This window comes from Polypterus senegalus, chromosome 2 (assembly GCF_016835505.1).
Source record: "Polypterus senegalus isolate Bchr_013 chromosome 2, ASM1683550v1, whole genome shotgun sequence".
Taxonomy (NCBI): Eukaryota; Metazoa; Chordata; class Cladistia; order Polypteriformes; family Polypteridae; genus Polypterus; species Polypterus senegalus.
Window position 1 is genome coordinate 210929076 of NC_053155.1, and position 22977 is coordinate 210952052.

General features: G+C 37.5%; 1 protein-coding gene across 1 annotated transcript in view; it reads right to left on the reverse strand.

Moving 5' to 3' along the window:
• LOC120523704 (kidney mitochondrial carrier protein 1) overlaps window positions 1-15973 on the reverse strand; it is a 45939-nt gene extending 29966 nt beyond the window's left edge. Inside the window, exons 1-5 of the mRNA XM_039745270.1 lie at window positions 15800-15973; window positions 10443-10520; window positions 7765-7912; window positions 5399-5493; window positions 1050-1135 (exon numbers count right to left, since the gene is read on the reverse strand). Coding sequence (XP_039601204.1) covers window positions 1050-1135; window positions 5399-5493; window positions 7765-7912; window positions 10443-10506 — 393 coding nt within the window. The 5' untranslated portion in view covers window positions 10507-10520; window positions 15800-15973. The remainder of the gene's footprint in view (window positions 1-1049; window positions 1136-5398; window positions 5494-7764; window positions 7913-10442; window positions 10521-15799) is intronic.
• Window positions 15974-22977: the final 7004 nt, after the last annotated feature.

A 22977-nucleotide genomic window follows, 5' to 3' on the forward strand; every position in this document is an offset into this window, starting at 1 on the left:
GAAGGGGAGTAATACTTTTGCCAGTCCCTCAGCAGAGATATGCTATCAGTTGTCAGTTAGCAATAGCTTTCCATGCCATTATTATGTTTATTATTATTATTATGAGATACTACAGTATTTCCATTATCAAAAAGTCCAGGATATCTATTCAAATCTTCAGCATAGTATGCTTACTCATTCTTCATTTTAGTATAAATGATTTATGCTTTGTAATTTAAAGTAATATTGCTTTGCTTTAATGTTATTAATAAGTTTGACAGGTTTTTCTGTAAAATAAATAAGAATGCATTATTCATGCTAGCTGATATTTCCATTAATGGAAATTTTCAGTGCAAGTTCCAACTTACATAAAAAATCAGGTTATGAATGTGTCTGCCTATATTGAAAATATACAGTTACCTCCAAAAATCTGTACCAATAAGAAAACTAAAAAAGAAACCTGCATAAACTATGGATACTGAGCTACATTTTACTTTTTCACTATATGCAATACACATAACCTAATTCCTTATTCATTATTCACAATTAAATAAGAACAAAACAAAAATGATCAGCTATTCAAGTTATTGGATTCTGTTTCCTCCTCCTTTTCAATAAAAACAGTACTAAAAACATTTTTCTCTAACTTTTTACGAGATATATAAAATATACTTTAAACCAGTGTGTCATGATACTTTTAAGTATGCACGTAGACTTCCTACTACAGTCAAATCAAACTATTAATTGTAAAATTAGTTTAGAAATATGTTTCAGTCTCCTGACAGATACAAACAAGATTGTGGCTGGCATATGTTACCATTCATGAGGATGTAAAAGTTCACAGGATGCAAAACAACCCTGTAATGGCTACGAAGTTCCTGTCCTTTGTCAATATATCGAAGAAGGGTTTAAACTATGGCAGTCTATACAGTTGAAAAAGCAAAATATTTTACATTTTTTTAAAGACATCAATTTAAACCAAATAAAAATAACAAGATAATTTACCCAGCAGAATGTGGTTACTGGACAATTTTGAAAACAATACTTAGAACAAAATATATTATTCTTACCTTTAAGACATCTGTAGGATTGGCAATGGAAGAGGAAATTACACCAGACAAAACTCCACAGAATACATTGATAAATAAAGTTTCATCTGCAAAAAAAAATAATAAATAATATTACTATCTTCCATCTGCCAAAATGTATATTCAACTTTTGCTTTTCTTCTTTTATAACTAATACTGTCAACAATTCAACTTTTCCTTATTTTATATTACATAGTTATATTAGGGAAGAGTGACAAGGCTGATTCCAGGGTTACAGGGAATGAATTACAAGGGAAGATTAAAAGAGCTGAGCCTATACAGTTTAAGCAAAAGAAGATTAAGAGGTGACAAAACTTAAGTGTTTAAAATTAAGAAGGGAATTAGTACAGTGGATCGACATCATCCACAACACATGGACATAGTTGGAAACTTGTTAATGGTAAATTTCTCACAAATATTAGGAGGTTTTTCCTCACACAAAGAGCCATAGACACATGGAATAAACTACCAGGTAGTTTGGTAGACGGCAGGACTTTATGGACTTTCTAAACTAGACTTGACATTATTTCAGAAGAATTAATTGGATAGGACTGGCGAGCTTTGTTGGGCCGAATGACCTGGGGCCTCATGTATAATGCCGTGTGTAGAACTCGCACTATAACATGGCGTAAGCACAAAAGCTGAAATGTGCTTACGCACAGAAAAATCCAGATGCAGGAATCTGTGCGTACTCCAACTTCCATGTTCTTCCGCTATATAAATCCCGATCAGCGTGAAAGCTAACGCTCGTGCACGCGCTTCATGTAACGCCCCAACTCCACCCAGAATTACGCCTCTTTGAATATACAAATCAATATAAATCGCCCTTAAGCTCAGCATTCTGTGAAAAGAGAATGGGAAAGGCACGGGGGAAAATATAAGAATTTCAGTGAATACCAAGTGGAGGCAAAGGAAAAACATACTATTTGTTCAAATAAACCGTGGCATAATCAACAAAAGGAAGTTGATCAAGTGACATAGCGTGTTGGAGAAACTTGAAAGCTCATGTTCACAAAATCGCACAGTGCCGGAAATAAAAAAGAAGTCACATATCAAAGTCGCCGTGACAAGGCGAGTTGTAGCCCACTGTCTGAATGTCATATGAAAGCTTATTAGGATACAGAGAAAAAAAGGCACACAGCGGGAAAAAATCATGAAATGTCAACTTCACTCTCGACATTTCCACTTTAATCACGTAGTTTATTTTGTCATTAAAGTAGAACATCATAAACTTCATCTTAAAATTGTTTAATTAACCAGTTTCTCAAATCACATTGTGATTAAAGTAGCACGTTAAATGCTTTGTACTGTATTTGATCTTCTATGTGCTCTATGTGTGTGAATCACTACTTGCTTCCTAAACCAGCTCTCTTCCTCCAACTGGACACAGAATCCATTACATTCGTGATATTACAGCTCTCTGAATAACTAAAATACTGAGATGTATACGTGATATCATTTTTATGATGATAGGAGTTAAAGCACGTTATTAAACATGTGTTTCACTTTGACGAAATAATTTATTGCAGCAGTACTCAGGGGCGGCTCTAGGCTTGTGGTGGCACTGGGCAGAGAAAGAATCGGTGGCTCCTTCGCCCGCCAATGTCAGTAAGGCAGCTTATGCACGGTGGATGGCCACGTCCTTTGCAGACACTGCATAGCCAACTCATGCTCATGACACAAGCATTTAACTTTTGCCGAAATTTGTCGCTGCGTTTTTAGCTGTGTTGTTATTTTCTCTTTCTGTTTTATATTCAATATATATTGGCGTAGCCGCCACTGCAGTCCTTGCTTATCTTTCCCCAAGTAACCGATCGCCACACAATCAGCTCTGTAATAGAAGTTAAGCCATCTGTAAGCTTAGCGCCGATTCTTCAAAACGTTTAATGAACATTGAAATATCTTCGTAGTACATGTGTAATTATTCTATCCTTCACGACACTCCCAGTGAAGAATATAGATTATTTAAATGAAGTTAAAGTTTTATCTGTATAATTTAATAAACATATTTTGCTACATTTCACCTTAAAAATATCATCATCATATGTAAATACGCGCTTTATAAAGTGTCTCAGGTTGTGCGATATAACTATAGTGCAAGTTTACAGTGGGGTGATTGTACTTATAAGTACAAACAGTTCTACAAGGTGCAATTGATTGAGTGCATTTAAAGTTCTTGGGATGAAACCGTTTCTGAACCGCGAGATCCATACAGGAAAGGCTTTAAAACGTTTTGCAGTGGCTGAGACAGCGTGTCCTTGAAGCTGTATACCGATAATTCTCTTTCTGATCAGCTGCTGCTGTGATTTACACTCAGATACAGTGATATAAATACTCCGAGTGGTGCAGTGAGAGTAATATGGAAAAAGATGATCTGCTGTGGCAACTTCTAACGGGAGCAGCTGAAAGAAGAAGAAGGTGCAGTGACAGTAACAACGCTAAAGCAGTTATGGTATTTGGAATACTATGGCAGTTCCCTGGACCATTATATTGTTACAAGTTAATTACAATCAGATGCATTACAATAATAAACAATATGCGGTTAGTTTCAGTGTATTTATAAAGCCGCATTAGGAAAATAAGGTGTAACCACACAGGAACAGTAGCATTGCTTTGACGCTGGGTGCCACCAGTCTGCAAAACCGGCGGAGAACTTGTATGCACAAGGTATGAGGTACCGTGGAAAAGTGCGTGGCTTTACGCCAAGTGTAGGTTTTATACATCGCAATTTGAACGTGGAAAAGTTCATACGCAACATTTCTGTGCGTACGCACCGTTTATACATGAGGCACCTGTTCTTGTCCAGACTGTTCTAATGTTCTAACAATAACAAAATGATTTGACAACAGAGATGGCTTACTGACATTTGTGGATTTTAAAATATTTATTATACTTTTTTGGTTCTACCTTAACATCTCAATAGAGATTAAGTCTGGACTTACAATAGGCCACCATCTTTCAATCATCTTTCTTTGTCTTTGACCAATTACATTCTTTTAGAATAATTCGTCTGCAGTTTCAAATCACTAATAGAAGGCCTGACATTATTCAGGGAAATCTGCTTTAAACAAATTAATCTGCATTTTGCACATTCAGCCTGCACTAACTCGTTAGGATGCATTATGGTGTAGTGCTGAATGTAGTGTTGAATTCTGACAGCACTACAAGACTGAGCTTCAATCTCAGTTTATTCACTGCCTATGTGAAGTTTGCCCACTCTCCCTGCCTCTATGTTTGTTTTCCTCCAGGAACTCTGATTTTCCTCCAACATCCCAAAGATATTCATGTTGCATGGACTGATGATATGCCTTTTGTGAATGTGCACTATGATGGGGGAAAGGCTTTCCCACATGTGACCCTGAATATGGACACGTAACATCAGAAAATGAAAGGACTTTTGGTTAAAGAAAACTAAGAAAGATTTTCACAGATGTATTTCCCTATATGGGGTGAAGTTCATACTTGATTAAAATTAACTGAAAAACAGTATATTTCTAAAAGTTGTACAAATACCACAAGGGTGGGGATGAAAGGGGAGGTTGTACAGTGGTTGGGGTAAATTAGTAAGGTGGCATTCAGACGGTATTGGTCATAAATTCTTTATTATTTATATGTTGGGTTCAAGACCAAGTGTGTGTTAATGGTGTTTTCATTAGACAGGTATAATTCAGTCAGCTCTCTGGCACTCTTAGCGTATATAGAGTTAGAGTTATTCTGAAAAAAAAACATACAGGGTATACTATTAAGGCAATGTGTTAAAAGCAGAATACTGTATAATACAGTTAGAACTACACTCCCAGCAGTGATACCAATTATGAGATGTGCATGAATGCAGTGTTTAGTGTTTCACTAATTTTAAGTTTTCAAGAAACCTCTTCTAGTGTTGAAGGTAAAAAACCATCAATGAGGAAGAAAACCTGGAAACCCAGACAAGAAATTGATCAGTATTAGTTTCACTGTGAATAAGAGAAAAAAAGAGAAGAGCTTAGGTAAAGAATGAGCAGAAACTGGTCATGCATAGCCAAAACAAAGAATTATTGGGTGAGGAGGTGCATAATGATAGAGGTGAAGGAAGTAAAAGCAACTGGGAAATAAGGAAGGCATGAAGGTAGAGGTTGCGGGTGACCTACGAAGATTTCCAAAGTAACAGGAGTTATATTTGGAGTTTGTTTTTTCTCTCTAGTTCTATCTGGCTTGGGAACAAAGAATAACATAAAGCACTGTAAATAAGTGATTATGCTCTACCTAGTAATGACAGGCTATAACCAGACAGCAAAAAAAAAGAAACTAGTAAAATAAAAAGCCTTCCTTTGCACTGTTGACTCACTTACCTTCTGGTTTGTCAACAAACAGACGTTTGAAGCTCTGGTAGGTACCTATCTTAATAGTTCCATAAGAAGCCTGTCTCAAAATAGCAGGGGCAATGCTAAAACAAAAATACATGCAATCAAAAAAGCGGACATAAAATATTTAAAGATACAGTGTAATTACTATAGAAAATTACATATTCAGTTTACAATTTTATCAATATCTTAAGTAAATCAGATACCATAACTATAAAGATTAAGAAATTCGCTTCATGATCAAGTACTACTGTTCATATCAGTTTATCCAATATGACAGCACAGAAAATTATTCCATTCATTTCTAAAATCAAATCTATCTAGAGTCCCCTAGACACTTGGAGTAAGCACATTCAGTAATCCACAACACACCTCTATAAATAAAATCAAATTTTATTTTTGTTACTGCATTACATACAATTGTCTAATCAGATTTTTAAATAATGGAGACTTTCCCAGCTTTGAAGAAGGATATGAAAACATGTTGCCCCCTATCTCGAAATAAAGCACAACCATGAGCTGTGATCAACAAAGGATGATGCATACAAAAAAAGGTTGATGTCATAATTACAGATCAAAAGAAAGTTCTTGTTGCAAATCCACAGAGCACACAAGTATTTATTTTAAAATAACGAGAAACTTAAGGGAAATCCAAATGTGTAGCCATACAGGCTCTATCAGAAACCTTAAAATTCACTGAGGTGCATGAACCAAAGAAGTAAATGCGCAAAAGATCAAAACCCATAGAAAATCTGAAGACAAATGAAATTGCTCGAGGAGCTAAATAATTTGTGCCTTTGTCCCCTAAAAACTGATGCTGTTATATCACATACACACATATATGCTGTACACATATGTGCTCTAACAACACAAACCAAAACAGAAAATAACAATTTCTAAAACAACAGAAATACAAAATGGCGATTCTGGTGATGTCACTGATAAGAGTTTCTAAAATCAGTTTTAAAAAGCAGCAAAATTACTTCAATTCTGACCATTCTATGGTTTGTGTAATTGTAAGGGATTGTTGAGACAGCTACTCAGTGATTCAAAAGAGATACAGAAAGAGAAACAGAGAGAGAGAGAGAGAGAGAGAGAAACACCAGGGCGGATGGTAGAGTTCTTTGATGACATATGAAAGTTGGAAAGCTGAATAGGAATAAGAAAGTTTGTGCATTCTATGTGCTTTTCCTCCCTTGTATACTATATTAATAGTAAAAAGTATATTTTTCCACACATTCTGTATATACCACTATTCTGGAAGTGAAGACACTGCAGAAAGGCATCTTCCAGGAAAAATAAAGACTAATGTAAGAGGCACTGACTTCAAGTACAAGATTCACAAAAAATTTTTAAATTATGCAGGCAAACTAAAAGGTGTCTCACTGCCATTTAAATTTACATGGAGGTTGGCAACCTACTGCTGAACTAACCACTAGCATTGTGCATATTGCTTTTAATACTTTTGCAAAACGCAGTGAATGGTCTTTCTGACAGTTATAAAACATTATATTCTTGTTTTAATGCATGTTAATTCTTTGTCTTTTAACTATATCATAATTGTGAATGTGCACCACACTTTATTAATGGGAACTACAACAGTATATAATACACTAAATATTTTAAGATGGGGGTGTATTATAGTATACTGCTGCCTTTCAACTTCAGAGCCCTGTGCTTGAATACTAGACTTGTCCCCACTTCTTTTCAGTTTCCAGATGTCCTCATATCTTTGTGATTTTTCCTTCAGTTGTCTTCCTACTTTCGAAAGTTTTAGGTGAACTGGCATGACTTAAATGGCCCAGTATGACTGAGACTTCAGCATTTTCAAAGTTATGTCCTGCTTTTACCTTATCCAGGGATGGTTCCCACCTTGCACCCATTTTTATCAGCATATGCTCTGGCTCTCAACATACTGTACATAGGCTAAGCAAGTAATGAAAATGGACCAGTTTCTCATACATAATTATCATCTGCCTTAATAAATAAAACATCAGACGGATATTATATACAGTAAATGGACACAAAAAAGATTTTTTTTTACTAATAGTTCCTCATCAGCCTTACCCTTGGAAATCACGTTATTTCCATCAAAATTATTTCTTTTATACCTTAAAATCTGGACTACACAAGTTCCATTTGAAGGGGCGCTATTGAACAGACATATTAAATGAAAGACATTAAATAATTTCATCAAAAAAATACAAATGTCTAAATTCAATACTAACATTTGTATTTACATTCAAATATACTTGGATAATCAACAGTGTACACTTTGCATTCTGATTCTTAATTACAATAAATATAATCCATATGGACATTAAAGACCATGCTCTCTTCTAATTTCCACTTACCCAGAGTACAGTGCTTTTAACCCTTCTTCTTTCCATATCCTGAAAAGAGCATGGAACATCCCCTTGTACCGAATCTCTGCATATTTCACATCACTTACTTGGCCCTGTACCTGAAGTCGAGTTTTAGTGAGATCAATGGGAAATGTACCTGAATGAAACAAAAACAGACAACTATGACTTCCTAAGCTAATTTTACATCCATTGTTTAAAGATATATTGTGAGACTCAAGGACTTCAGAAGTGTAAGCAAGAATATGTGTTAGCTCATTACTGACACTCCTTGATAAATAAAGGAGGGTTTGAGATCATGAATCTAGAAAGTAATTTAAACAAATGCACAGGTTAAGATTGTGCAATAATCATTATAAATAATCATCTAGTAGTATTTGATAACTTACCGTTCACTAAAAAACTCTTACTGTTCTAATATATATATACAATTTCCAGTTCCACCTCTACTGACATCACTTCTGGTTTCCAGACTTTCGGACGTCACTTCTGCCAGTTCTCCCATATAACCACCGGTTTCAATACTATTACTCAGTTTTGGTTTGGACTCCTGCCTGTAAAGACTTTATTTTACTCAATCTACCCTTTTTCTGTTTCTTGTGCTCCTTATTTCCACAATATATATGGGGTTGATTTATGTTTTTTCCTTATGCCACATTTTCCCATGCTGGGTCAGAGTGAGGGCTGCATTGGGAACAAGGCAAATTAACCTTACAAAGAACAGTTCATTATAAAACACAGCCAAACAGAAAGTGCGTCAATGATCAACCAAGCAAGTCATCTTTTTACTGTGTGAGGAAAAATTAGAAAACTCACCTTAAAGCTGGGACTAAGCACTACATTTCTAAGACAGCTCCCATGTTGCCTGTGTTTGCTCCCGAGGAACACAATCATCCCTTTCACAGCTGCTAGCTGTCAACCACTTCTTAGCCTGGAAAAACGGCCTCTGCTAGTTCTCTGCAAGTGCCCTCAGTAAATTAGTTCTGGGGAACATCTGCTGAAAGTCAATACTGCCAAACCCTGGTGGTGCTCACCTTCTCACAATGGCTTGTAAAGGATCCTTTGCCAGTGTAACAGTTACAATATGCACGCTTTCTTCTTCTGCTTCTCAAGCTTTTAACTGAGCCTACCCTTTCAAGGGCCAAATTAGAACCATCTCTGCCCCAGTAGCACTAGCAATTACATGTCAATATGTATGCTCATCAAACAGCCACAGCTCCTATTTTTAATTTCATGAAGAAAAAACACCATGAAAACTGTGCAAAATTAAGGCGATTCTAAAAATTGCCATCTGCTTAGTCTACTTTAGCTTGTATTTCCTGTGAGTCTTCTACAAGTAAGTAATAGAGGTCAAAAGCCTGAACAGAGGTTACCGCAAATTCATCATTCAACAGCACTGGATGACAACTTAATTTCTGTTGATCTACATTAGTATGCTTCAAAACAGGTAGACATAAAATTGGTCAAATTGCATCCCATTATAAAGTTTTCTCATTTGTACACACTACTGTTAAAGCTGGTAACTTTCTTTTTTTAAAATAAATACAGCATTTAAAATTCTTGTTGAGCTGCTCTTTCACATTACAACCTCATATAATGTCTGGCCTTTAATGACCTCTTAGGCATAGCCATCAGCAGTGGGTCTGTGTGCGAAGAGAGTGTCAACCTTTTCAAGAGGTTTACTTACCTCAGCAGTGACATTCATGGGAGAGCATGTGGGAGTCATGAGGCCGCTGGAAAGGGGTGTGTGGAGCTCCCAATATCTATGCAAAAGGACAAAGGTCCAAGTCTTTAGAGTCCTGGTGCTTCCTTTCTTGCAAGACAAAGACATTATCCAGTGACTTGAGATGAAGACTGGACTCCTTCGGTATCATGTCCCTCTGGAAAGTCCTTGGGTACCACTGGGTTGACTTTGTGTTGAACGAGCGGTTGCTCACTAAGTCCAGAATGAGGCACACTACTTTCATTGTGAGAGAGCACCAGTTACGGTACTACAGCCATGTGGCGTGATTCCCCGATGATGATCCGGCTCGCAGGATCCACATTGTTGAGGACCTGACCGGCTGGACCAGGCTAAGGGGAACGCCCACATAACACCTGGCTGCAGCAGAAAGATGGTCATTTCTGGAGGGTGGGAATGGACACGTGTCTGCCTATGGATTTGCCAACCAGGATCCCGAGCTGTTTCATTGTGTGGTGGGTGCGGCAATGCGCTGTACCAGTGCAAGCTCCCCAACCTGACATAACCTGATCATGTCTGGGGAAAAGTCAAGTAGTATTTTGAGCTGGCCTGTTTGGGTAAAGGTTGTTTTTACTTAGTCAGTGCTTGTGCTGAAGTTCTGCTGAAGAGCAATATGCAATGAATACCCTACATTGTGCATGTATCATCAGGCTTGTTCAGAGCAGATGCAGGTCAGGTCGACAGCAGTTACTACCATTGCATTTAGTTTGATTCAAGTATGCTATAAATTAACCTAGTAAGTAATATAGTATGTTTATGGTGTAAATCTTAATAAATATGACATTCTGCACAGTAGTCTCACCACTTTACCTATGTATGAACTATCCCCAAAATTTATTAAAAAGAATGTACTCAGGAATATCTATTTACCCTGGTTAAAATTTACAACTACAGTTAGTTTCAAATAATATAAGCTTTTAATGCTTACCACATTCTGCAGTAACAGAGGCTAACCCACCATAAACAAAAGGTTTCCAGTTCAAATTGGACATAGTACAATTAAGCTCTGAAAGACAAAAATCAAATAAGAAGCAAATAAGAAGGCCGTGCAACCAAAGAAATCATATCAGGACACCATTATTTAAAAAGAATGTTGCTTTAACCAAAGCATACATTTTTTACTAGATATTTGCAATATATGGTTTAAAATGTGGCAAAATTAAGCTTCTGAAAAAAAAATAGAGCAACTTCTTTTTTAATTAATTCTATGTGAGTCTTTCCATTCTTAATATCCCAAACTGTCACTCTGGGTCATAACCTATTTATAGAGTGAAGGCTCCAATTGGCCACAGCAGTTGACTGCTTCATTCTATCACTTTTTAACACTATGCGACTAAAGATAAGACCAATAACTTCACACTTATAGCTACATTTCTACACAGCATCTGAAGTCCATTATGTAAGTCAATTATGTTCTTTTAGGCCATGCCAAACCTTTTAGCAGTAATGACCATCTTTACTGCTTCAAGAACTATGTGGGACTCACCGGAACACCTAGACATTGTTAAAAAAATCTTTATCTTCATCAAATTTGAATGTAGTTCAGTTTCCCATTATTTCTCCGTCCAATTGTGCACCTAGAAGTTGTGCTCCTAGCACAAAAAAGTAAAAATCTAGATTCCATGACTAACTATATCTTAAAAAATTACTTAATTGCAAAAATATGAAAAAAAAATGTTACTCAAATATTCTATTGTGTCTTAAAGAGAAGAAAAAAGGCTCTGACAACAAGAATAACAAGGGTAGAAAAGAAAAGTTAGCTAATCATGATACCAATACTAAAAACAAAATGTAAACCAAACAAATCAATGTCAAAAGAAATGTATTTATTTGTTTTGCAGGCCAGGTTATTTGGGAAGTGTCAGAAATTGGCTGGATGCAGAAATAAGGGAACTAGTGGTACAGTCATGTGATACATGGCACTGAGTTTCTCGGGGAGGAAAATTTCAATTCCATTAAAAAGTAGTAAGTTCCAGTGGAAAAATTCAGAAATAAATTTGCTGCTAAAATTAGCAGAGTTTCCTGCGGTGGGTTGGCACCCTGCCCAGGATTGGTTCCTGCCTTGTGCCCTGTGTTGGCTGGGATTGGCTCCAGCAGACCCCCGTGACCCTGTATTCGGATTCAGCGGGTTAGAAAATGGATGGATGAATTAGCAGAGTTATGACATTGCGCTGGCCTCTCACATCATTGCATTATATAAAAAAAAATAAATTGCATGCAGGTTGAACAGAAATTACATTTTTGTGGTTACACTGTAATAGGAGCAAAGCAATACATTCTCAATGGTAATAGCTTGATTTTTGGAAAAAAAAAAATAAGGGGGCAATATATATTTGCTTTTTGTGCAGACTGAGCAACAAATCACTATTTCTCCAAAAATGATTTCCACAAATTTATATGAACACAATAAAGATGTATGATGAGAACTCGGCAAATTCCCAGAGCAAGTGAATGTGAATGCAACGTACTTTTTCATCAAAGCCAAGGTAGAAATTGCTGACCAGTAACACAAACGGGCATTTTTTAGCATCTGTTTCTTACCTTAAATAAATGTAATGATACAAAATATATAAAAGATTGTCTTTATTAAAGTACACTGGGTACCGTGAACAAATGGAAAAAGTGCAAAGTACAAAATTATAACACCTATTGAAATTCTGGTCCTGCCTGCACAGGCTTTGAACCCTGACTCATCCACTTGCCCACCTCAACATACCACACAAAACACTCCTTTTGACCTCCTGTCTGTCTCTCTTCTCTTACCTGGCCTGTCTACCTCATATCTCCATATTCAATAATTGTGAGATCAGGAGCAAGTCTGTGAAGTCTTTTGGTCAAATGCCGGTGGACACTTAAGTATGCCCATAGACCACTGTATGCTATAAAGGGCCAGGTCTTAGTCTTAGCCTCTGGTCCTTGTGGTGCTACTCCTGCTCTGAGATCACAGTATGTCTTTCCACTAAGCAAGTGAAACAGAAAGAATCTGCTTTCTTGTCTTGCCAATCGCTACCACTAAAATAGCGGTGTCAATGTATTTCCTAGGTCTTTGGATAATGTGATGTCTATTTAGCTAGTCGCTGTTTCCTCCATCCATCCATCCATTTTCTAACCCGCTGAATCCGAACACAGGGTTACGGGGGTCTGCTGGAGCCAATCCCAGCCAACACAGGGCACAAGGCAGGAACTAATCCTGGGCAGGGTGCCAACCCACTGCAGGACACACACAAACACACCCACACACCAAGCACACACCAGGGCCAATTTAGAATCGCCAATCCACCTAACCTGCATGTCTTTGGATTGTGGGAGGAAACCGGAGCGCCCGGAGGAAACCCACACAGACACGGGAGAACATGCAAACTCCACGCAGGGAGGACCCGGGAAGTGAACCCAGGTCTCCTAACTGCAAGGCAGCAGCGCTACCACTGCGCCACCGTGCCGCCCGCGCTGTTTCCTTCCTCCATTAAACCCTACCCATTTTTTTTTTTTAACTTTCTGAGGGAAAGACATTGCAGATGGGTCTTTGTTTTCTGAAATATTTTTACATTTTCTCAGGTCACAATGCTATTGCAACCCATCCGGGTTACTCCTTCACTCTGCCCCTCTTTCATCAGCACAGTTTCGGTACATTTACCTATCAGCTTTACAAGCATGTTTTCTCCAGCACAGGGTCAAAGAAGTGGGAACAGACACACTTAACAAAGGGAGAACTCGGAGCACATCTTTGCATGGCACAATAAAATACAGTTTCTTGATTTTGACCTTTTTAAAATAGACGAGTTCATTGATTCTTTTGGTCAAAGAAATATGTGTCAAAACTGCAGGTTACAACCAGCTCTCCTTCAATTCTTATCTTCCTAATTATCTAAAAGCTTTGTTTTCACTCTTGTCTCTAACTATGACACCCATTTTGGTCTTTAGCTTGAGATCATACATTGATAATCTTGTTTAAGATCTGACTCCACTTAATGTACTTAGCTTACAAGATACAAACCAGCACTATTTTATCCATTTACAGCTACCTTATTAAAATGTTTCACAAAAAGTCCTTTCCCAAAGTTAAAGGGATGAGAGTCTATCATTACTTTAAACTTTTTAAGTTATGTATGCTTTTGCCTGTGAAACTGCATACTGTCATACAAGTTAAATATACAGTATGCCACAATGACATATCACACATCTCTACCTCTGGGATGAATACATGGTGGACAACCAAACAATGGTACATACACCGTGTTCACTTTTAATTTTCAGATAGTATCTGTACGTTTGTATAGTTAAAAAATGTGTTTTATATGTTTGAAAAAAATCAGAAAAATCTTCACCTAGTATGTATTAAACCTCACCTCTGATAATAAAAAAAATGTTAAAAGGTAGTTGCTGACTGAACAACTCCCTGTACCTTCTTAGACATATGCATGCTATACAATTATGTTACTAGAAAACTATAAAGATGAGGGAAGTATGAACAAATCATTGTCAAGAATCCATAGTACCAGGGTGTTGTACCATGTTAGCCATTTTGAATGTAGAGAAAAGCCAAGCAAAATGACACCTTGTAATCTTTTTAGTTAGCCAATAAAAGGCGTCATCTTGCTTGGCTTTTCTCTACATTCAAGAATCCATAGAAATTTGACTCACTAACTGCCAGGTCAAGACCTGTTATAATCCGCAGGAATTTTATACGGGCAAACTAATGTTGTGTTTATGTGCTACTGGATGCAGAAATTTCACATGAATGCTTTTCAAGAAGAGCTCTGACAACTTGGAGAAACCAATCCTACCCCAATTCAAAGAGCTGCCATTATTCATCTAGCCATCAATTTATCTATCCATTTTCTGAAGCAATTTATTTCAATATACAGGCTTGGAGACATGCAGCCCCTCCTGACATTAGCACATGCAGGGGGTCTGAATCAACCATTAATGGGATACCAGTCCTTTCTAAGGCATCATGTGGAATCTTATACCAGGTCAATTTTATGACTTCAGTTAATCCAACATACCTGTTTTTCGTGATGTGAAAGAAAACCTGGGGACCAGGAGAAAACACTTAGGAGCACAGGGAGCAAATTTAATCTACCTACAGCGAGTAACCAGGCAGAGACTTAAACTCATTTCTCAGGAGGAATAAGGCAGCATTAATAACCACTGAGTCCTCATGCTACCCGTTTTTTAAACTTTAATCAGTCCCCTTATTAAAACTGCTCAGTACACGAACCAAGTTTTCTTTTGGCAGCATCAGTCTAGGAGTTGATGGAGTTCACCACCAGACACACTCACGTACTCGATCATGCATGTTCAAGTAGGCTAAAATCACAAGTCTTTGAGATGTGAAAGCATGCTGCAGTGTCACGATTACAACCATATAAAAACCAAAGGTGAGCATGAAACTTTCTGTCAGCAACCGGACTGCAGTTTGAACCAAGGTCTGTAAAAGCTCTAGGCGAGCACCTAATATATTATCCATCCAGGCCTAATGGAGTGTATTAGAATAATCCAGTACCGTACCCTATGCACGCTCTGCGGGGCACTGAATGTTCTGTTCTCGATTAAGATCTGCACTGTATCATTGACGTCCTAAAAAAAGAGAGGCACGTTATTAAAACTGTATATGACTGAAATGAATGCATGCAGAGAAAAGCATTGTGGTAAACAGGAAATGTTTACCAGTCCCCCACCAGTGAAGCAGACCGGCTGCATACTTATTAAAAGGTTAAACTGAGTGCACAATAAAGGATATGCCCCTATGAAACAATAACTCCGATGATATTACAGGCTAGCGTGTTTGGCAAGGAGCTGCCATTCTTCTGTTTCTGTCTAATTCATTTAATAACTAATCGTATAAACGGATATGGTAGTTGTACAAAAATTACAGCAGTATCTAAATTGAATAACATCTAGTATTTTTCTTCTGTACAATCTTGTACACTGACTTTTTTTCTGGATAAAGCCGAGGGCAGCAAAAGGATGATGACGAACTTAAGAAACAGGGACAACTGAGAGTCTACAAACCGACTAAAGAGCATTTCTTAAAAGGCATGTTTGTATCAAAACTTTTCAGGAATGTCAAAAGCACAAGGCTGCGCAAGTATGTGCGGATACCAGCAGACTACAACTCACGTGTTGGTTTAAACGCAGCTACCACCCTGGCCGCTGGCGCTCAGTCTTGCAGTCGCTCTTCTACTTGACCACGGGACAAATACAGTACGGTATATAAAAAGGACTCCCAAGAAAAACTCAACAGCACAACATGTAATAAGTCACGTGCCAACTAATACTTACAGGCAAGCTAGCTCCAGTTTGTATGCTTTTTTTGGCGTGCTTCAAAATATTTCCAAAGTAAGTCTCGCTGCAGTTCCACCCCTGTATACGAACAACACTACCGTCTCCAGCCTAACTTCTCTAAATGTAAAGCGCCAAGCTGTTCGGGCTTGCCATCTCTTTCGTTTCTTACAGAATATTTCCCCGCCCCTTTTAAACGGACTTGCCCAGATAGATCCGCCTCCTGACAAGAAGAAAGCGCTGATTGGCCTACAGATAATTCTATCAACGACGGAGCCTATGCAGTGGCGCCTATTCTTTTGTTAATTAGAAGATGCAGTCTACAACACTACCGTTGTTGTCTTACCTTGTTTAAACGTAGAACTTTCTCTCTCTCACACCCAGTACTTGTCTGCTTGTGCTCATCTACCCCCGTCTTTGACACGTTTAGCCTCCAGCCAATCTCAAACTCAAAAGCAAGGATGTGACACACTAGAAGTGACAGGCACAGTACCGGTGACCAGAAATGCAAGAGATAAAGCCTTACGCTGTAGATAAACCTAACGAAAAAGATGCAATAGTTGCAGCCCTAAATAAATGTTTACTTAAAGTTACACAACAGGGCTTTGTACAAAAGAAAAGGGTTTGAAAGTGTGACAGGTTAATACAGAGACAATAGTGATAGCGCATAGTCAACAATTTACAGGTATGTTAGTCAATAGCAGAGAAAATGTGTGACTTTTCAAAGTCAATTGAATCCCTAACACAAAGCACTGTACTATCAGCAGTTCTTCATAATGATGAAACATCATGCATCCTGCAACATTACCTTTGTTATTTATAATTTAGTTAAAAATGTAACATTAAATAACATTCTCAAACCTGCTTAATCCAACTCAGGGTTACTGGGGGCTGGTGCATATCTCAGCAACACAAGGGAGAAGGCAGGAACCAACCCTAAACAGAGTGTCAGTGCATTCCGGAACCCACTCACATTATAGTACAATTAGGATTCTTCACATAATTTTTCCTTCAAGGAGGTATTGTCAATAGGTAATCTTCCTTTCAGATATTCTAAACAATGGCAGAATCACAACACAGGAGCCTCTGTAGTGCCCCACTGTGTTTAAATTCAAAATAAAAACAACATTCTCTGAATTTCGACAGCTTTTCCAGCAATGTAAAATACAAAAGAAAGTGGATCCAAGCAACCAAAAGAGATAAAAGATCAGCACTTTAAATCTGATGAATACATAATGTTTACTCTTTGCCTTATGATCAATGTCATGCATTTCATGCCTTACAGCTGGAATAACTTTGGTGTCCACACTTATGGAATACAGCACAGCAGGTCCCTTCTCAGTTGAACATTTCTATGCAAAGGTACCTGTTCCTGGTCATCCATACTGTCAGAAACTATTCAGACCCATTCACATTCTGCCTACTTTACTGTGTTGTAGATTTAATTTTAAATAGATAAACCTGCTATTTTTTGCACATCAACTTAGTAATCCAAAATGTTCAAATTCAAAAATCTTTCATTCATTTAAGTATTCAGACTTTTAATTCAGTACTTTTTAGAAACTTCTTTGGCAACAATTACAGCTTGAGGGATTCAAGGTACGTCTTGACAAGCATTGCACACCTGGATTTGATCAGTTTATTGTATTCTTCCTGACAGACCCTCTCAAGTTCTGTTAGAGTGAATTAGGAAGTGTCTGTAAGCTGCCATCTTCAGGTCTCTCCACAGATGTTCTATGGGGTTTAAGCCTGGGCCAAAAGAGAGACAGAGACTTGTCCTGAAGACACTCCAGCATTGTCTTGGCTGTATGCTGTGTGTCTGTGTCATGCTGAAGGGTTACATGTTGCCTCACACTGAGGTTGTGTGCATATTGGGGCAGGTTTTCTTCAAGGACCTCTCTATTTTTGGCTGTATACATCCTTCCCTCAATTCCAATTCCAGTTTCCCACAGATGGACTCAAATTCTCAATTCTCCCTGTCCCTGCCACTGAGAAGCATCCCCAGTGCTTGGGATGACATTAGGCAGGTGATGAGCAGTGTGTGGTCTTTGCCAGACATAATGCTTGGAGTTCTGTTCAAGGAATTCAATATTTGTCACATCACTCCAGAAAATCTTTTTTTCTTATACCATCAGAGTCCTTAAAATGCCATATGGCAAACTTAAAGTGGGCTTTCACAGGCCTTTAATCCAAGAGAGCTGCTAAGATGGTCATCCATCTGACAGGTTCTTCAATCTCAGCAAATGACCTCTGGAGACCATTATTATTATGGAGACCACTATTCTTCTGGGAACATTCAAAGCTTTAGAACTGATTTTAGACCCTTGTCCTGATCTTTGCCTCACCACAATTTGATCACGGAGGTCTACAGAGAGTTCCTTGGAGTTCATGGCTTGGTTTTTTGTCTTGACATGCAGTGTGATTGGTGGGACCTTATCTGCAACGATGACCAATCAATCTAATTTCCCACAGGTGAACTCAAATTAAGTTCAAGATGCATCTCAAGGATAATTAAATCAATATGCCTGACCACAATTTAGAATGCCACAGTAAAGGGTCTGTATACCTATATGAATGAGAGATTTCAGTTTCTGATTTTATAATAATTTTGCAAACCATTCTAAATAACTTCAAATTAAGTCTACAACACAATAAAGTATGCAGTAAGTGAAGTGATCTGAATACTTTCTTAACTCATTGTAATTTAACAATTAACATTCATCCATCCATCCATTATCCAACCCGTTATAACCTAAGGGTCACGGGGGTCTGCTGGAGCCAACCCCAGCCAACACAGGGTGCAAGGCAGGAAACAAACCCCGGGCAGGGCGCTAGCCCACCACAGCAATTAACATTCATTTGCAGTAATAAACATAAAAAAAAACACTTTTCTAAAATATCAAAATAAACAGCCAAATGCATAGTGAAATTCTGTCTCTCATCAACATGCAATGCGTCACCACCCTCCGGTGCCATGATTAGTGACAACCATTACCTTACCTTGAAACTTCTCCCTTCCTTGCCTAGAAAATCTTAGAATATATTTATCACAGCAGTTTATATTTAGAACCAACATTCAGACTAGAAAAGTAATGCAGGCGTAACATTTGCGTCCAAATCTGAAAGAGCACATTTTTCAGTTATCATAGTCAAGAAAATGCTTCTCTATTTTAAGATAGACAGTTTCAAAAATTTACCAATGCTTTTTAAGGTGAAGTTTTTGAAATGTCAAACATTTGTACAGTGCAATCTATTCAAGATATTTAAACAAAATGATAACTTTTCAGACAAATCTACATTAAGAATAATTGAACTAAACCTTAAGAAAATCAGTCGGGGATAAGTTGTATGTATTCAGATGGAAAGACAGACTGATATGACAATGACATACAGTCAGTCTTGTAGGACAGATTGACTTTACTTATTTAGTTATGCATTGGCACCCGAAAACTTTAATAAAAAGCAAAGTGCTAGACAGTCAGTTCCAACAAGAAGGTCAGTTTTCTCTCCACAGGACCTCTTTGGAATGCTGCCTCAGGGCCTTATCTGACAAAATGATTACTCACCAAAAGACACCCCAGAGTTGTCTTCTTGTTTTACCTGTTAAAACATTCGGTTCAAACAAAGAACCATAATTCAACAATGGGCACAATTGATGAACAAAAGCTTATGTGCACCCAAGAAGCCAAAGGCCAAACAGCTACTCCTTCTTTTAGAGACCATGGTAAGCATCAGATCTACACTCTCTTTACACACTCACTGCTCTAAACCTGGCAGCAACTTCTGCTCGATGCCTAGGGTGTGTCTAGGGTGTGTCTGCAACAAAGGCTGGAGTGACCTCTTTACTCTGAAGAGCAATCTGGTGCTTGACTGGAAAAGTGGAAGAGTTGCCTCCTCATGCAACTCCAAATCAGGCAAAAAGTCCAAACCTTGGAAAAAAAAATAATAAATAGCAAGTTCATCAACAAAAGACCATAGAAAAAAGTGACATGTTCATCTTGCTCAAAACAGGAGTTGAATTATTATTAACTGCTAGGTTGACATAAACTTTTTGCTATCCAAAGAACGGACACTGTGTGTAAAAACCTTAAAGAGAAACCTGCATTACCGCTCGGAACCAGAAGATGCAGTCAAGGCAAAGAATAAGAAAAAAGTGCCTGAACAAAAGAAAGAAAAGCACACTTCAACTCTCTTTACATGTGCCAGAGAAAGCCAGCCAGGAAATGAGCAAAGCATTGCCCACACCAAACCAAAAGTCCACCTATATTGATTCTGAGAACTATTCATTATATCTTAGTAGTTAGGATAAAGCCAGCTAATGTATTAGGGTATTGGTATCTCTGTAACTGAAAAATTCTAATCTTCGTGAAGGATAAGTCTTTAGCTGTTATAAGTTTCTTCCTAAATCCAGCAGGAAAGTTCAGAGCAGCATCTCACATACACTGTGTAAGTGTTATATTTCAGCCAGGGTTCCTCTCCTGGCTGTTGTTCCAATTCATATTTTATTTCATTTTTGTTAGTTCTTGAATCATTTATTTATTTTAATGTTTTTTTGTTTGTTATCTGCATTGATTACTATGCCTGGGTTATTTTACATGTGTTTTGTGGGTTTCGCCCTAAGGGATGAGGCCACCTGCCAATCATTGCCAGGAACTGCCCTCCCATAGTTCCTGGCGGTTGATATTGAATTTGCTTGGGAGTTTGGTGAGTGTATCTTTGCATTGTTTGGTGCTTGGTAATTTTTTGAGTTTTTGACCCTTCTTGAAATATCTGTATTTGCACTTTGTTTGCTTTTGGAATTGCATTTACAGGCATTTTATTCCTTTTGATCTCCTCAGTGCTTCATAATATTGTGACAGAGCATTTTTGTTAAAACTAAATCTTTTACTTTTTTTAAGACACTGTATTTGCTCTATTATTAGCCAATGCTTGACAGTAATGCCCCCCTCTAGTGGGACTTTCTGGAAGTGTTTTTAAGACTATGTGCTTTAAGATTCCAAGACCATGACAGTCGGGATGCTAACCTAGTGAAGACAAGTTGTGATCAAATGAATGCCAACTTCACAATGCAGGCACTAGAAACTTTATAACAAGCTAATGAACTGAACCATCTTGAGCACATAAATTAAAAGATCAAAATTCATAAATTATGCACCCTTTTCTATAGCAGGAAAAAAGTTCAACTAAGCTATTATAATTTTACATTTTGTGCTGCTTTTTACTGTCCATCACACACACACACACAAACATATATATATATATATATATATATATATATATATATATATATATATATATATATATATATATATATATATATATATACAGTGCATCTGGAAAGTATTCATAGCCCATCACTTTTCCCACATTATGTTATGTTACAGCCTTACTCCAAAATGGATTAAATTCATTTTTTTCTCAGAATTCTACACACAACACCCCATAATGACAACGTGAAAAAAGTTTACTTGAGATTTTTGCAAATTTATTAAAAATAAAAAAATTGAGAAAGCAATATCCGTGATATATATTTAGATACATTTAAAATCCACGATAGAGTGAAGCTGTGAAAGTCGAAGTGCGATATAGCGAGGGATTACTGTATATATATATATATATATACTGTATATATATATATATATATATATATATATATATATATATATATATATATATATATATATATATATATATATATATATATATATATATATATATATATATATATATATATAGTGATATATGGCCAGCCAGTCATCCCGGCCAATACTCCCAGGCCGCCAGCAATGAACAATGGAATTTTTATCCGCAGCCCTACTGGATACCATGGGGGCCGCTAGAGCATACTGCAGGGAGGAACAAGGATTATTTTCCCTACAACCCGGAAGTACATTTTAGTCACGTGGACAGAGAAAATGACGTGCTTCCGGGTTGAAGAAAAGGAGTTTTTATCTGTCCCGGAAGAGTTACCAGTCACATGGACAGAGAGGGAGAGAAACACTTCCGGGTCAAGGACTTTAAAAAGGACTGTAGGAGATCCCAGGGTTGAGCTGAGTCGGGTGGCAGGGGACAACGCGTCTGGAGGATTGTAGTATTGTGATTATTAAGTATTGTATGAGTATTGTGGAGTGTAGGGTGCTTTGTACACTTATTAATTATAATAAAGTCAACTTTTGGACTTTTATTTGGTGTCTGGTGTCTGGTCCGAGGGTTCAAGGGGACGACAGCGCCCCCTATATATATATATATATATATATATATATATATATAATGTCACAAGAATGAGACATACTCAGATAAAGGTTTGGGGCAGCCACCCGTATAATCTGGTGTCCTGGCTGCAAAGTCGTTTTTTTAAAGAAATACAGAGTACTGAAGTGCATACAACCAAGTCCAAAACAAGACTGAGGGAAAAGGGAAAAAGGGCAGGCTTTTAAAGGGGAAGACAGGAAGTGAGGTCATAAGAATTGGGCACGTGTTCATCAATCATTGGATCAAGCCCGGACGTGACATCAGAGGGGCCGGAGCTGGTAAGGTCTATTTCCATTGGTTCGGTCCCGGAAGTGACGTCAAGAGAGCCAGGTGGAATCTCCCGGGAATGGTCTACAGGGAAGGGAGAAAAAGAGTCTGAAAAGCCTCAGAACTGTCTTCACTCAAGCCCTTTAGCTGCCTCCCATGCGCACGTGTGTGACAAGATATATATATGTATATATATACTTGCACATATACATCTTTCATTAGCCTAATGTTATGAATACATTTGTATTATTTTGTTTACTGCAGAAAGTATGTCTGGGCTATTTGTTAAAAAACAGTCTGTCATCACAACCATAGTACTACAAAGAAAGTGGAAGTTATTCAATGTAGTATTTCAAAAATGTATAAACGTCATTCATAAATTGTATAGATCTGTTTATATTTTTGGCATCTCAGCCTGAAGATGAAACAGAGATTCTTGGATGAGCAGAAGTTTAAGTCCTCACACACACTACATTATTTTACATTACTAGGTGGGCATCTTACTGTTTTATTTTTAATTTATTATTAGAATTGCCAAAGGCAACACTAATTATTAATTAACTGATTGATTAACATCAATCAATAAATCCATCAATTAATCAATCAACCAATTTGTTGTCTTACACCATACACATTTCCTACAAGCTTTGCTTATTATG